This window comes from Plectropomus leopardus, chromosome 24 (assembly GCF_008729295.1).
Source record: "Plectropomus leopardus isolate mb chromosome 24, YSFRI_Pleo_2.0, whole genome shotgun sequence".
Classification (NCBI taxonomy): domain Eukaryota; kingdom Metazoa; phylum Chordata; class Actinopteri; order Perciformes; family Serranidae; genus Plectropomus; species Plectropomus leopardus.
Genome location: NC_056486.1, coordinates 5,836,942 through 5,852,505, shown reverse-complemented (window position 1 = coordinate 5,852,505; position 15,564 = coordinate 5,836,942). Strand labels below are relative to the sequence as shown.

The 15,564-nt window shown below is 35.2% G+C and overlaps 2 protein-coding genes across 3 annotated transcripts; both read right to left on the bottom strand.

Annotated features, from left to right (window-relative positions):
• Positions 1-454: 454 nt before the first annotated feature.
• LOC121962620 lies at positions 455-8,340 on the bottom strand. Of its 2 annotated transcripts, none has more exons than XM_042512832.1 (11): positions 8,088-8,340; positions 5,880-6,023; positions 5,620-5,745; positions 4,466-4,626; positions 3,131-3,233; positions 2,944-3,045; positions 2,806-2,826; positions 1,927-1,947; positions 1,745-1,771; positions 1,596-1,652; positions 455-1,456 (listed from the first exon to the last, which is right to left on the bottom strand). In XM_042512832.1, the coding sequence occupies exons 1-11, from the start codon at positions 8,149-8,151 to the stop codon at positions 1,437-1,439; spliced, it is 846 nt and encodes a 281-aa protein (XP_042368766.1). In that variant the 5' UTR covers positions 8,152-8,340; the 3' UTR covers positions 455-1,436. The 2 variants fall into 2 exon arrangements, with proteins under 2 accessions (XP_042368766.1, XP_042368767.1); XM_042512833.1 differs by having other exon boundaries at positions 2,944-3,042.
• A 570-nt stretch (positions 8,341-8,910) lies between these two features.
• On the bottom strand, positions 8,911-14,786 carry LOC121962851 (cytochrome P450 4F3). Its single transcript, XM_042513159.1, has 13 exons — positions 14,583-14,786; positions 14,217-14,361; positions 14,046-14,099; positions 13,260-13,387; positions 12,320-12,441; positions 12,084-12,230; positions 11,816-11,933; positions 11,667-11,733; positions 10,400-10,529; positions 9,618-9,751; positions 9,412-9,476; positions 9,256-9,338; positions 8,911-9,172 (listed from the first exon to the last, which is right to left on the bottom strand). The coding sequence occupies exons 1-13, from the start codon at positions 14,784-14,786 to the stop codon at positions 8,953-8,955; spliced, it is 1,617 nt and encodes a 538-aa protein (XP_042369093.1). The 3' UTR covers positions 8,911-8,952.
• Positions 14,787-15,564: the final 778 nt, after the last annotated feature.

Here is a 15,564-nt window from a genome sequence, read left to right as displayed (position 1 = left end):
TAAGGACATGATATAAATAAACAAATAAAGGTTGGTTTTGTGATGCATTTTGGCAATCATGACAGACAATCACTGCTCCTCTGACAGGCTGCAGCTTTCCACATGTAGTTAAAGAACAGCAATCTCACCTTTAGTACCCATGACTCAACTCGCTGTCAATGACGGCAAAATGTGTCGACTTGCTGACCTCAAGTGGCTCAACTGTGGACCAGTTGGAAAGAAAAAAGACTGAAGACATGTAAATTATAAAACGGGTTAAAAAAAGGGTGTTGATATTCTATTGCTTTTATTAAACACAGTTTTTATATAAAAAAAAAAAAAAAACACTTCGTTTATACATCTACATTCTATATATCCTAAAACCAGCCACAATAAATACAAAGCTAACAGCGTATGAATAACTCAGTGCCTTTTGTGGGAAATTTTGAGCGTCTAAAAACTTTTTTTGAACATAAAAGCATCAGTGCCAAATATTTAAATGTGAAAAACAAACCACAAACAAATTGCTGAAATAATCTGGAATTAAATGTATTAATAAAAAAGCTTAAACTTCCAGTTGTATTGAAGTGCAACTTATTTTAAACAAGGAAACATTCAAGAATAAAAATCCCCACAAGAGAGAAAAGAAAAGTGCAAAAAGAAACAAAAAAAAACAGTCCTTCAAAATCTAAAACAGGACAAACACTAAAATACAGTCAAAGACGGTGTGAATTAGATCAACATCTGATAACGAGAGAGCACCAAAAATAAAAAATAGCTGATTGACTTTTTTCGAGCTGAAAATCCCGCAATATTTGTTCAGAACACTCACGAGCCAGCAGACCTGTACAATGCTTTGCTTGTTGTTTGAGCCAGCAGCCCAAACTAAACAATGGCGTCTTTTTTCCCCTCTGCTGTCCGTCCAGGTCCTCCCCACACACTCCAACCTCCTGTCTAACTCTGTGAGGCCGCATGGATCCACTGCAGACCTGCTCGCTTTAATGAGGTACCGCTCGGTGTCAGGAACACTGTCCATCTCCATGAAAAGGCGTTTGCAGTTTCCGAGTATTGTCTAAACTTTGAGGCCCCTTACTGCCTCTTAAAACATTGTAAAACATTGTCAGGAAGGTCTGCTTCAAGTCTAGAAGCTTTGATTACAGTCTAGGCTTTTTATTTCATGCTAAGTAACTTTATTTTTAGTGTCTTTTTTAAAAAAGCAGCAGAACTTAAGTCTTTAAAAAAAATGTCTTTTCAAGAGTCGTAAGTGCCCTCTTTTCTCAAATTTGGGCAGTTTTTATTCATTCTAAATTTGAGGCATTGGAGCTGACTCTACTATTAAAAGATTTCCAATAATATTTGTACTGTAAACAAAGGACGCACCAATCCAATGCGTACTTCTGGATTTTCTGAAACAGTTCAGCTTCACGTTTACACCTGACTTGGCATTGTTTCACAGTCTAGGTCATTGGTGTTTCCTCTGCCAAATAACAAAAGGAAAAAGGAGTCACACATTGCTTAAATTATTACACAAATCTTGTTAAATATTGCTGTGAATGGACAGAAATTCAATGATTATATTTGGAAACAAGCAAGTGATTTTTTCAGGAGTTTCTTACCGTCTGTTAGTCCCTTCTCTTGAGCAGTCCTGCCATTAGACTCAGCAGCGTCTCTTGCTGTATTTATGATGTGGACATATGAATGTTAACTTTCTTTATCACAATAAAAAGCTAGAAAAAATATAATACAAAAACAGAGTAAAACTTACGCAGCCTCTCGTTCTTCTTCCAGAAGTCTGTGGAGGTGGAAAACAGCACAGAAGAAGTCTGATATTATATCTTTAAAAGGCCCAGTCAGTTTTATTAAAAGTAATAATAATAATTATAATAAATAACACTAATACATTTTAACTTAAAAAGTATGAGGGTTAATGTAATGTAATTAACTGACCGGCTTCCCACGGCATGGATGCTGCAGGGAGAGAATTAAAGCAGAGAGGATAAGTCAGAATCTGAAAAATTATGAGAAACTCTAAAATTATTTAGATTTAAATTGCAAAAATAACAACTTACATACCCATTCAAAATTAAGACTTAATATCTTAAAATTATGACATCGTATATTAAAATTAACGACTAAGAGGATCAATATAAAGACTTAATATCTCAAAATAATGACGTAGTATCTTAAAATAACAATTAAATGGCTCAAAATAAAATAATTAATATCTCAAAGTAATGACTAAGTATCTTTCAATAATGACTCAGTGACATTTGTCATTATTTTTAGATAATTAGTTGTTATTTTTTAGATATTAACTGAGTATTTCGAGAAAGTTTCTCATTACTCTCGACTTACAGGATCTTTCTTTTTTTTCCATCACCCTGCTGTAGGTTCCCTATTATTTAATATTACTTTTACAAAAAAAAAAAAACATTCATTCAGTCTGATCAATATTTAAACCCTAAACGAAAGAACATCTGCTGAATCAACCACAGTAAAGTTTTGAGCAGTAGTCTGAGGTGAACAGGAAGTTATTTCAGCCGACTGTCAGATGCTCTAATGCTGTAAAATGTTAAAATCTCTGATCACAATTTACAGACAAACTCCCGCACTGTCTAACTTGCAAAAGAAATAAAAAATTTTTAAAAATGTATTTTTATTTTGAGGTTTCGGTAACTAGACCTTCATCAGGCTTCAACTCAATTTCTCTCAAACTGCAATGCCAAATTCTCCTGCAGTATCCGACATTTCCCACAGTGACCCTTAGAGAACAGACACACACTAAAAACTGTAAAAACTATTTCCTTTTTTCAGAAGATTCCTTACTTTTATTGAAGAACCACGTTCCTAGAGGAGATAAAACATAATATTTAAAATGTCATGCTTCTCTTATCATCATCATCATGGGTGTAATTCATACAAATAAACAAGTAAATGAATGAACAGAGCGCGATGACTTCTCACCTGCTTTACACCTGTGAAAGACAGCCAGCAGCACCACAGCGATCAGCAGACTGATGAACACGATGGCTCCTTTGGTAATGTTCAGCGTCCCTGCAGGTGCTGCTAAATGAAGATTTATATTACACATCAGAGGATATTTTCAGCTGAAACTTGTTGAGATCCTTCTTTTACATTTCAAATAACTTACGATCAGTTGTAATGATGAAAGGGTTGGAGAGAGGTGCACTGCTCTCGTTACTGACTTTATTTTTCATCTCACAGCTGAACTCCTTCACACTTGAATTATTGTCCTGGAAGAAGAGTGAAAATTGGCTTGATTTATTGCAAAAAAAGGAGTGTAAAAAAAAAAAACAAAAACAAACAAAGAAACCACATGAAAAAGGTGCTAAAAATACCAAAATATCATATATACTGTAACATCATTTGAATATATAATTCTAATAGTTGTACATGTTTTCTGGACATTTTACCCATGTTTGATAATTTTCTAATATTCTTTCTGTCTTCATCTCCTTTATTTTAACATTATTTTTAGGTTATTTTCTTGTCACATTTTACTAATTTCTTGCAAACTGCTCATTGCCTTTTCTCTTATTTTTGAAGACAGTTAATCCTTTTGCTCAGGTTTCAAAGGTTCAAATACTTATGAAAGGTGTTTTTAATGCAGCACAAGAAAAACTGATGTCCATCCAGGTTTCAAATGGACGACCAAACATTTATACATACAAACCATATTTACGACCCGGTGCACCTACTTTATGTAAAACCTGACGTCAGCCCATGTGTGCAAACGTGTTTAAACATCCCAAACTTGAGGGGAATTTAGTTTTACGTCCTCCTCATCTGTTTCTTTCTATGACAACTCAGTGTTGTTGAAACTTATGAATGTCAATAGGTTACAACAGCCAGCTGCAATATTTTGCATGTGAGGGTTAGAAAGCGTTACCTTTTAAACCTGGAGCGACATCACTTCTGTTACTGCTTTCAGGTTAGAAATGTTTCATGAAATTGCAAGAAATTAGATGATATAGAAATTTATTTTTGAAAAGCTAGAGGAAAAGCGCATTTATAATTATCACAATTACATATTTAAAATTGTGTTACAAAATTACTGTAAAATCTGAATATGTTTTTACAGGTAATTTCTTTGTTGTTGTTTTAACTTTTTTCTTTTTAGATAGGATTTTTTTCTTTTTATTTCTTTTTTTTTTAACAATTTTTAAAATAATTTTCTTGTACTTTTTGCACATTTCTTGCTAATTCTGGGGCAATTTTCTGTTTTCTGGCTCATTGCCTTTCCCCATGTTTTTGAAAGCTCAGGCATGTTGCATGTTGATGAACATTTTTGACAAACTCAATACATTACTGGGCCAGTTGAAGATATTTTTAGATACTTAAAAATGTGATCATGAAAAAATGCCTGTATGGCTCGGAGAAATCAAAGCCCAGTGTTTCTGGGTTTGAAAGGAAAAGTCTGGACCCAGTGACTGGACCAGTTGGGAACCACATCAGTGTAAAATACCTTTGTAATGTGTTGCTCCTTAGATGTACCTAAGACCTTATCATCGTCTGACTTCCAGCTGTAGGTGACTGGTCCAGCAGCTGTGGTGTCTCCATCACAGCTCAAAACACAACTGGTCTCATCGACACAGGATTTTTTAATGGTCGGTGTAGGGACAGGAGCTGATGTTATTGCAGAAAAAACAATAATAAAGAGGCTGTCAGAGTCATAATACCCCTGCTGCATATTCAGTTTTTAGGTTGACCCTTGAAAACCTGAGAAAATTGTTTTGATTTCTTTCAAAAACACAGCGAGCAACTCCACGTCATGGCACAAAAATCTGGGGGAAAAAAAAGAGTCACAAGAAGAATACCTGGAAATTAGAAAAAAAAAGAAAATGAAAGTGCTGAAAATTAGAAAAAAAAGAAAATGAAAGTGCTGAAAATTAGAAAAAAAATTATTTTTATTTTTCTGTCGCATTATTTATATATAACATTATTATTAGAATTGTAAGTATATTGTTTTAAACACGTTTTCTCTTTTTCTTTTGGATAATTTCCTAACTGTCGTCCTAAGTAATTTTTAGATAATTTTATTGTTACCTTTTTACTAAATTCTTGCAATTTGTGAGGCATTTCTTTTTTTTTTCTCCACCATTTGTTTATTGATTTTTTTTCAAATTGGAAAGTTGAAAAAGACAGATAATTGATAATTCCAGTAATAATTAAACAAAAGCGTCAGTAGTAAGTGAAATAGAAGCAATGCAACACCCAGACAGGACAAAGACAAGACAAATATTACATATTAGACCAAGATGAAAACAAAAACTCAAAAAAAAAACAACCAGAAAAGTATCTTAATATATCTATATAATGATCAAAGAAACATAAAATATCAAAACATAATATAATGGATGTCGCTTGGACGACTGCCTGTCACATCACAATTTAATGTCCCTAAAATACGAAAAGTCCAGCCCTCGTCTATGTTATGAAAAAAGGGTTGTGGGACATTTCTTGTTGGTCCTTTTTTCCCGTTTTTATGAAAGAAATAAAACCAATCTGCTCAGTTTTCAAAGGGTCAAACAGCTTGTAAAAGGCATCTGAACGCAGCAGAAAAAACTGATGTTGAGCCAGCTTCCAAAGGGTTAAACTGTGTGTAACTTTTGCACTTACAGATAACGATGAGATTAAAGGCGCTCTGGACCATGTTGTTGATTTCTGGTGTGTACTCTCCGCTGTCACTCACAGTCAGCCCTGTGATTGTCATCTCTCCGGTTGAATTGTTCAGACGTCCTCGTTCTTTAACACCAACATGGAGAGTGTTAGTCGCTCACGCCACTCTGCCGTGTAGCATCAATCAATCAATTCATTTTCAAAAGCAGCACACGTTCGATCCCACAGACACCAAAGACACCTGAACTCGGTCAGTGTACCTTCAAACTGACGATAATAGTCGGTTTCTGTTCCATCCCACTGCGCCGCGATGTCAGAACCATGTTTCCACGTTATGCTCTTGATGGCGCCGGAGATGGCGTCTGGTTTGAGGACGACTTCATCGCCCACCTTCCTGTAGATCTCTGCAAGGACAGAAAGAAGCTCAGTGTGCCATTTTTCTCGTCTCCTTAAAATGTCCTTTAACCCCTTGAAACGTGGGTCGATATCAGTTTTTTGCGCTGCATTTAGGCGCCTTTCACAAGCTATTTGACCCTTTGAACCTGAGCAAAGTGGTTTGATTTCTTTTGAAAATGGCAATGATCAGCTGCACAATAAATGTCCCAAATATTTTAAGAAACTGGTAAAAGATGACCAGAAAGTTACCTAAAAGTTGTTTTTAAAAAAGAAAATTATTATTATTAAGTTATCCCCAAAAAAGGGAAATGTTCCTAAAGCTGTATTCATAATTCTAGTAATTTCATATTTTTAATTATATTATGTTACAGGAAAAAAAAAACATTTTCAGCACTTTTTTGGGGTCATTTACATGTTTGTTTTCTTACGTTGTTTGTTTGTTTGTTTTCTGGTGATTTTCTTTTTCCCTTTGTTTTGGTGGCAGCCATGTCTTAAGTTGCTCTTTACCTTCTCCTCATGTTCCCTAATTTGCTCAGGTTTTATAAAATTTTTATTCACTGGACTCTGGTAAAATGTTGCAGTTTGTTTTGGTTTTTTTTCTTAAATGCATGGCTGCTTCCTCACTGGTCTACCTATACTCTATTCTATTCTACTCTGTTCTATTCTATTCTATTCTATTCTAAACTGGTCTATAGATACATTATTCTATACTGTTCTATTCTATAATATTCTATTCTAAACTGGTCTATCTATATTCTATTCTGTTCTAAAGTGGTCTATATTATTACATTATTATATTCCAATCTATTCTATTCTATTCTATTCTATTCTATTCTATTCCATTCTAAACTTGTCTATAGATATATTATTCTATTTCTATTCTAAGTGGGTCTTTAGATATTCTTTTCAAAACTGGTCTATAGATACATGATTTTTTCTATTCTATTCTAAACTGCTCTACCTATACGCTCTTCTATTCTGTTCTATTCTATTCTCAGCTGGGTTGTCTATATTCTGTTCTATTCTATTTTATTCAAAACTAGTCTATAGATACACTATTCTATTTTATTCTGTTCTAGACTGGTCTATAGATATATTATCCTATTATTTTCTATTCTAAGTGGGTCTTTAGATATTCTATTCAAAACTGGTATATAGATACATGATTCTATTCTATTCTAAACTGCTCTACCTATACGCTCTTCTATTCTGTTCTACTGTATTCTAGACGGGTCTGTCTGTATTCTATTTTATTCTAAACTAGTCTATGTATACATTATTTTATTCTAAATGGGCCTTTAGATATTCTATTCAAAACGGGTCTTTAGGTACATTATTCTATTCTATTCTATTCTATTCTATTCTAAACTGGTCTACCTATACGCTCTTCTATTCTATTCTAAACTGGTCTTTTTATATTCTATTCTATTCTTTCCTAACTGATCTATCAACATGCTCCTCTACTCTGTATTCTATTGTATTCTATTCCCAAATAGTCTGTCTTTACTCTTTTGTGTTTGTTTTAACGTTATTTTATTTCACTTCAAAGTGTTTTAACTCACCTCTGCCATGTTTTTTTTTTTATATCTAATGATTCTATTCTTTTCTTTTCTATTCCTACCTGGCTGATCTATATTCTCTTTTGCTCTCTTCTATTCTGTCCTATTGTTTTCATATCTATTCGAACTCTACTCTCCTCTACTCCATGTTATCCCTAACTTTTCTATTTCTGCTCTCTTCTGCGATTTGCTGTGTCCTTTACAACGTTATATATTTCAATTCCGTACATCTCAACCCTGATCTATCTGTAGATTCTACTTTATTTTATTGAGTTGTGTTCAAAGTGTCAGTCCTCGTGCTCTGTGTTGATGACAGTTGCCATCAGCAGGCAGGACTGTAACTGTACAGGAGTTATGAACATGCTGGTTCACTGGGTGGGGCCATGTGGAAAACTGCAATCCTGCGACACCATCTGCACATAATACACACATATAACCCACAAAAAGATACCTTCAAATGTATAAAAACAGGGTGGCTGAAAAAAAAAATAAAGATGGATGTTATAATCTTACCAGAGACCGCAGACACAGTCACAGACAGGAGCACACACAGACAGGCGGTCCCGGACGCCCACATCTTCACTCTCCGTCAGTCAAAAACGAGGAAATCAAAGCAATCGAGAGAAGCATCTAATATAAAAAGTTATCAAATAAGCCAAACACACTACAGGCGAAGCATGCTAGCTTAACAAAGCGTTAGTTGCCTTTACTAAGCGGTTAGAAATGGTCGGAAGAGCCCGAAAGTGAAAGTTAAGTGAAACCAGCTTAACAGGCTCTCTGCGTCTTTGTGGTGTCTCCGCCTCCACCGGGACATGTTATATTTCTAATGTCTTTATAAATGGATTAAAATGTTACTAATCACTACAGATGTTTCATCAATCAAAACAGTCACTGATGTAAGTTATTTACTTCCGGAAAAGTTGATAAAAATAAACATATTTCACAAATACAGAATCAAAAGTGGCACTATTCCGACCTCTGGTGTTTAGGGATTGTTACTGCAGCCAGAAAAAATCATTATTCAGGCTGTGGACTTCTTTTTTTATTGACAAAATTAACATGTACAAATCATCTGGTATCCGGGGGAAGCTTGACACCTGTTTTCTTTTTTTTTTTAACCATTTCAAACCTGAGAAAATTGATTTGATTTCCCTCAAAAACATGGGGAGAAAGCATGAGCATGTGGCCCAAAAAGTGACAAGAAATTAGTTAGGAAAGTTATAAAATTTAAAACACACAAGAAAAAAAAAAAAAAAAAAAAAAATAAATATATATATATATATATATATATATATATATATATATATATAATGATAAAAATAACATGTTGAGCCAGGTTAGAAATGGTTAATAAACTGAATTAATGATCATCTTTGAATCAATCAGCCTGCAACTCTTCCACGTTGTGTGTCATCAGAGGCTCCAGCTGCAGCCACAGACCGCCCTCTGCACGCAGGACGAGCTGGGGGAGACGCCGAACTCCCCCGGAGTTGGTCCCGAGTTCAGGGTTCACCCCCGGGGTCAGACGAAACCTGAGCAGTGTCAACGCCACGACGACTCGAAGCTCTGCGAGGGCGAATTTCTGACCAATACAGTTCCTGTGAACACAATTCTTGTCTTTACCAGCAAATTTCTAATGATGTCATATCTTATTTAGCTGGCAGCAGTGACGCCGCTGTACCTGGGGCCTGAGGAGAAAGGGATGAAGGCATGAGAGCTGTGTTCCTGAGCGTTTGCAGGGTCAAAACGCTGAGGTTGGTACTCCTAAAAGAGAGTAAGTCACAGGTCAAACATGACAAAGGTGAGACAAAGTGAAACAATAATGTTCAGTTCTTACATGAGGATCTGTCCAAACTGCGGGGTTGTGGTGTGTCCCATAAATACTGATCAAAGTGATGGCACCTAGGGAAGAATAACAGAAAGAAAGGACTATTTTGGGAAAAGTTTGCTTCACTTTCAAAAGGATATCACAAACAGACCAACTTGTACTTTCTTGATTATGTTTCAGGAACTTCCAGAAAGCCAACAGTGTCTCCCTCTCACCCTTCGGTACTGTCCGACCCCCTGGCAGCGCCATGTCCTGGGTGTACTTTCTAGTTACAGCCTGCACAGGAGAGTGCAGCCTGAGAGACTCTTTGATGCACATGGTGGTGAAGGGAAGGTTTGACAAATCCTCCCTTTAGATAAAGACATATTGCATTTAATTTAATAATATATAACTTTATTTATGTACCACCTCTAAAAACAAAGTTTACTGAGCGCTTTGACAAACAAAGCAAAGCAGAAATAGGATACATAGACAGCAATACAACAACGTAAAAGCCGAACAGTTCTATTGAAAACTAGGGTCAAGTGAGGATGAAATTAAAACCAGAGTACACGTAATGCAAGATGCAGGACGTAAAATGTCAATTTAAAATAATATAATGAAACAGACCAAAAACAACAGAAGCAATAAAAGTAATAAAACCACAAATAAAAGGAAAAAAAGGAATAAAATATAAACGAAAAAGGTAAAATGAAGAAAGAAATAAAAAGACAATACTAATTTAAATTTGAATGATACTATTGCATATGACTGCAATGATACTAAGTGCATTTGGATGCTGCAGCACACTCACTCAGTCATATATAAATTAAAAAAAAATGTTCCCATGAGTCATTTAGACACAAAAACATGGGGAATAGGGTCCAGATTGAAAAAGTTAACTTTTATAAAACAACAGGGTTTCAGATTGTACATATATACGTTTCCCACTTATAACTGTGCATTTTTACTAAGAAAATTACGACCAGTGATTCATCTTATGTGCATGTTTACTGACCACTCTATGTCACGTCCATCTCGTCCTTTCATCAGGTCCTTCACTTCCTGCCTGCATTTCTCCTGATAGTGGTCGTGGCGTGCCAAATTATACAGTGTCCAGCAAATCGCACTGGCTGTTGTATCATGACCTGCGGAAAAAGTAGGACGTTTTGATTTAATTTTTAAAGTTTCAAAGCTATCTTACATTGGATGTGAAATTGTGATTTTATGACTGTTTTTTTAATTTATGTGACAATTAAGATTAAAGGCAAAAATTGTAAAATCCAGCTTTAAAGCAGATTTGACGTTTGAGGGAAGATTCCACACATTCTGTCTTTTACAAATGAAAAGTCAAATTCATCATGAAAAAAAGTGCACCATTGCTTAACCCTTTGAAACCTTTTTTTGCGCTGCTTTCAAACGCCTTTTACTAGTATTTTATTTATTTAGTCTTTGTATCTTCTTGAGCAATTAGGTGTGATTTCTTTAAAAAAATTCAAATTAGTAGATTATGGAAATTATTTTTTTAAGCTAGGGGAAAATGTCTGGTACAAAGGAAAAAAGACTGGGAAAAAATGTATAATCATAATTACATATTTAAAATTACATGAAATTATTATTAGACCTTTTAAGCACTTTTTCACTGTCATTTCCCTGTTTTTGTTTTTTTTCTTTTTTTTTTTTTTTCTTTTTTTTTACTTTTTTTTTACAATTTTTCTCATTCTTCTGTTTTACTAATTTTCTGATACTTTTCACCAATGTCATGCTAAATTTTCGTTTCTTATTGCCTTCTTCCATGTTTTTGAAAGAAATCAGTCCAATGTGCTCAGGTTTGAAAAGGTTTAACCTTTTAACTCCTGGACTGTCATCAGCTGTATTCAGATGCCTTTTACAAGCATTTAAATCTCTGAAACCTGAAAACAATTGGTTGGATTTCCTAAAAAAAACACAGGAAAAAACATTCAACAACATATCATTAAAACTGCAAAAAAAAAAATAAAAAAAATAAAAAAAAATAAATAAACGTGGCAAGGAGATGATCTGAACATTTTCTGGGAGGATTATTAGATATTATCAAAAAATGGCCAATAATACTTTATTTATAATTCTCTTAAATTGTATATGTAAAACTATGTAACAGAAATAAATAAATATGTATATATTTTTAGCACTTTCTTAAGATCATTCTCTTGTTTTCATTATTTTTTCTTTTCTTTCCTTTGTTTTTGCTAGTTTTTTGTTGCCTTCTTCCCATATTTTTGACAAACCAGTTCAAGCTGTCTCACCTGCAAACATGAAGGTGTTGGCCTCAGCCTGTATCTCCTCATCTGTTAGGCCTCGTCCATCCTCATCCTGCAGTCATACAAAAAATAAACTGCAGTCAAGCAATTAAAACTCTCTTTTTGTCTCATTCTTGTTTCTTCTTCTCTTGTACCTTTGACAGCAGAATGATGTCCACGAAATCTTTCTTCCTCTGTGGTGCTGTGGTGAAATCGTCCTTCCTCTGTTGGTTGATCAGGGCCCGCCGCTCCTGGACCACCTCCCTGGTAAACCTGCAAACAAGTTTTACCCAAACATAGAATAGAATAAACAACAGGAAACTGTTCTCATAGAACATGAATACTACAGAATATTATCATATAAAAATGTATCATCAGACAGTTTGTGCTACAGTGAAGGTTACACCTGTGCATGTGCTGTACCTGTGCACAATGCTTAAGGCCTTTTTGAATCGTTTTCCTTGCTGTGTTTTCCAGTAAATCCAGTCCCAGTGGTGCAAAATGTTTTGTCGACGATCTATTATCAAGTCGCTCAGCTCCACTATCGCTGACACATACTCACTGGTTGACCTAGAGAGGAAAAAATAGCAATTTTAGAAAACATAAATACAAAAGAAAGATAATTTATTTGTCAAAAATGATCAAATGTGAGTCCTCACCTCTGACAGTTGCTGTTGTAGCTAAATGCACATTTCAGTAAACTGTCCAGCGTCATCAGAGTGACGTGGTCAAACATCTCTACATTAGGCGTGCCTTTTGCTACCAGCTGGCGCCACTTATCCTAAAAGACAGAAAAGATATAACAGGGACATTTTCTCCATACAGTGTAATATAAAAATCAACATATTAAAGGGACAGTTCTGCCCAAAATCAAAAATACACACGATCTCTTCTGTGTATGGTTGACAGGTGTAGCTCACTTGAAAAAAAAACAGGGTTTCTGCATATCCTTCAAAATTCCAAAAACGCATTAAAATCCATTAATCTGAAAATAAGGCCTTAACTGGTATTAAATGTCTTAAACAGATCTTTCAAAAGTCTTAAAAATAATAACACGGGAAGTACGATTTTTCTGAATTGTTTCACTGATGTAAAAAAAAAATCTCAAAATAATAAAGAATGGCTCTCGCATAAATGTCACCAAAAAGTCATTTTTTTTATTGCAATAAACACACCAGTCTCCCTTATTGTAGGAAACGGATGCTGGTTCATGTTTTTCCCTTCATTTTTGGCGACTGTAAAATTGGTCTTAAATTTAATTCAGAGTAGCTTTAAAAAAAGCCTTAAATCCCACTTTCTTTAAGATGTAGGAACCCAAAAGAAAAGAGACATTACTGTTGAGTTTTTCAAATGTTTTTTTTGGCACTTTGAGCGCCACAAGCTGAGCTCCATCTAGCTCCATTATATTCAAGAGAGTATATGGCCGATATCTACGATAATCGGCAACTCACCCCCCAAAAATCTAGATTGATAAATAGAAACTACAGGTAAGAGGAAAAATCTCTTTTTTTATTTTTTAGGTGAACTGTCTCTTTAAATTCTCTCTTTATAAACGACACCAGCTATTTGCTTGCATTCACTGCTGTGTGTCTTTCTTACGTGCATGGTGTTTGCTGAGGTGTTAAACTTGACGACGTAGCTCTTCAGAATATCAAAATGAAAAGCAGGAGTCAGAAGCCGTCTCTTGCGGGACCACGCCTCCCTGTTGCTTAGCAACAGGCTCTGTCCTGGGACAGAAGAGAGAGAAGACTTGTGGATTACAGTAATCAGTGCTTGCAGGGTCATTTATACATATGAATTTTAAAAAATGCAGTTCACAAGTTTTATTTTTATTAAGGACAACAATGTTCTTTAGGGGGTTTATTTAATTCTGGGAAACCTGAAACACAGAAAGGACTCTCTAATGAACCTGGATTGACATACACTGACCTACACCTTTGAACCCTAAACAAACTGATTCCTTTCGGAAACGCTCGGAAAATGGCAATGAGCAACTTGTAAAGAAATGTCCAGCAAATTGCAATAATTAGTGGATGTTAGAAAATACCTTTAAAAAGCTAAAAAAACAGAAAACTACATTTAAAATGATTATAACTGTATAATCTATCATTTTACAGAATTATTTTAGTTTTAGTTTTTGATTTTTAAGCAGTTGTTTCAGGTCATTTTCTTGTTTTGTTCGGTTGCATGTAGTTGTTTTGTTTCTCTCTTATTTTTTTGGTCATTTTCTTGTAATTTTTGCTAATTTCTTGGTCAAGTTACTTATTGGGTTCTTCCCATTTAATTGGAAGAAATCAGGACACTTGGCGTATGTTTCAAATTACTCACCTTTCTAAGAATAATGAAACATACTTACATCCAAACAACATGACCTAGTTGACTCACCAAGCCATGGACGCAGATGTCCATAGATGAGCTCATCTTTGACCGTTATGCTGGCTGGATGCAGAGAAGTTCAATACAAACAAAGCTTTAGGAAATGTGTTTGTCTTTAAAAACTCCAATAAAAGCTTCTACTAGTGTGAAAAACGTTTGTTTCCAGTGATTATACACTACCAGGTGCCATTAGCAGAGGTTTGATGTAGTCGGGGTGGAAGAGTCGGACCAGGTGATAGAAAGGACCTATGAACCAGCTGCAGGAGTGTTTGTACGTCTGCACCAAAACATCCGCCTGCAGGAGACCTTCCTCTGTGCTCTGCATCTGAGCCACACAATTAAGCAGTTAATAAAGTGAATTTTGGTTAGTTTGTGCACAGCATTTTATGGGAAATTTATCACAAAGAGGAAATGTTACGACACTGAGCAGATCCTGTGTCACACTGCGACAAATACAGAAGATGTTTCAACATTTCTAAAGTGTTACAATAACGACACAACAGTAAAGTTAACAGGTGAGGTGCAGCCACGGTGTGTGTGTCCTACCTGGCCCAGGTGTCCCAAAAGCCAGGACTTTGTGTGTGGCTTGCTGAAGCAGGACAGTCTGTGTGTATACCAGATGTGTCCTACCAACAGTCTCACCATCCACATTGCAACCACAACTCCCAGTCCTGCACCAGCCACAAACAGGACATGACAGAGGCCCGTCCAGCAGAGGACCTGAGAGAGGACACCCCGGAGGAGAGACATCCTGGGACAGCGAGGTATGAGTATCAAGAGACTGTTTGACACTCGCTCTGCGCTGACAGCGAACGTCTGTGTTCCCACGAGAAGCACCTAATGTTGAAACATGCAGAAAAAAAATGTCCCTCCTAATTATTTCAACAGGAATAAGTGCAATAACCACGATGAGAGACACACCACTTCCTCTGTCTGTTACAATAACCTCAAATAGTATCATGTTGATTGGTTAGAAGAGAACAGGTAGGGCTAGACAAGCAGTTTGCTTCTTCCTCTTCCTTAATTTATGTCACTAATTTAAAAAATGTTCACATCTTTTGCTTATTTTTTCCCCACATATTCATAGTTTTTAATTTTAGTTCATTTGTTTGAAACCAATGCATTCAATGTTGAGGGAATATAACATAAGAATTATCAACCATTAACTTGGCATATAAATAAACATTAAGAATTACTTTTCTTTAGATATTGTTACAAGTTATGCCTAAAGTTCAAGTTTTGGCCAATATTATTATTATTATTTTTATTTTTTTGCACTCCCTTCCACTTTGATTCTGTTTCTTTGCTTTGTTCTTCATTCAAAAAATGTATCCCACCACAATAACGACAAAAACAAACAACAGGAAAAAACACAAACAAAAACTTGTATAGACCCCTTGAATGTAAACTTATTTTGTTTCATTTTATTTGCTATTAACCTACTGTATGTACAGACCAATTCATGTATTTTTACTTTGCTATAGTTCTTTAGTTCTTCTAGTATTTTTCTTGAGTCCTTGTATTGTTG

Excerpts from the sequence above, each read along its gene's own strand:
- LOC121962620 (XM_042512832.1), bottom strand. The coding sequence starts at position 8,151 with ATGTGGGCGTCCGGGACCGCCTGTCTGTGTGTGCTCCTGTCTGTGACT. Across the intron at positions 6,024-8,087 it reads GACTGTGTCTGCGGTCTCTG|AGATCTACAGGAAGGTGGGC; the intron begins GTAAGATTATAA and ends CTGTCCTTGCAG. Across the intron at positions 1,948-2,805 it reads AACGTGGTTCTTCAATAAAA|CATCCATGCCGTGGGAAGCC; the intron begins GTAAGGAATCTT and ends CTCTCCCTGCAG.
- LOC121962851 (XM_042513159.1), bottom strand. The coding sequence starts at position 14,786 with ATGTCTCTCCTCCGGGGTGTCCTCTCTCAGGTCCTCTGCTGGACGGGC. Across the intron at positions 10,530-11,666 it reads CAACACCTTCATGTTTGCAG|GTCATGATACAACAGCCAGT; the intron begins GTGAGACAGCTT and ends CTTTTTCCGCAG. Across the intron at positions 9,477-9,617 it reads GGGTCGGACAGTACCGAAGG|GTGCCATCACTTTGATCAGT; the intron begins GTGAGAGGGAGA and ends ATTCTTCCCTAG.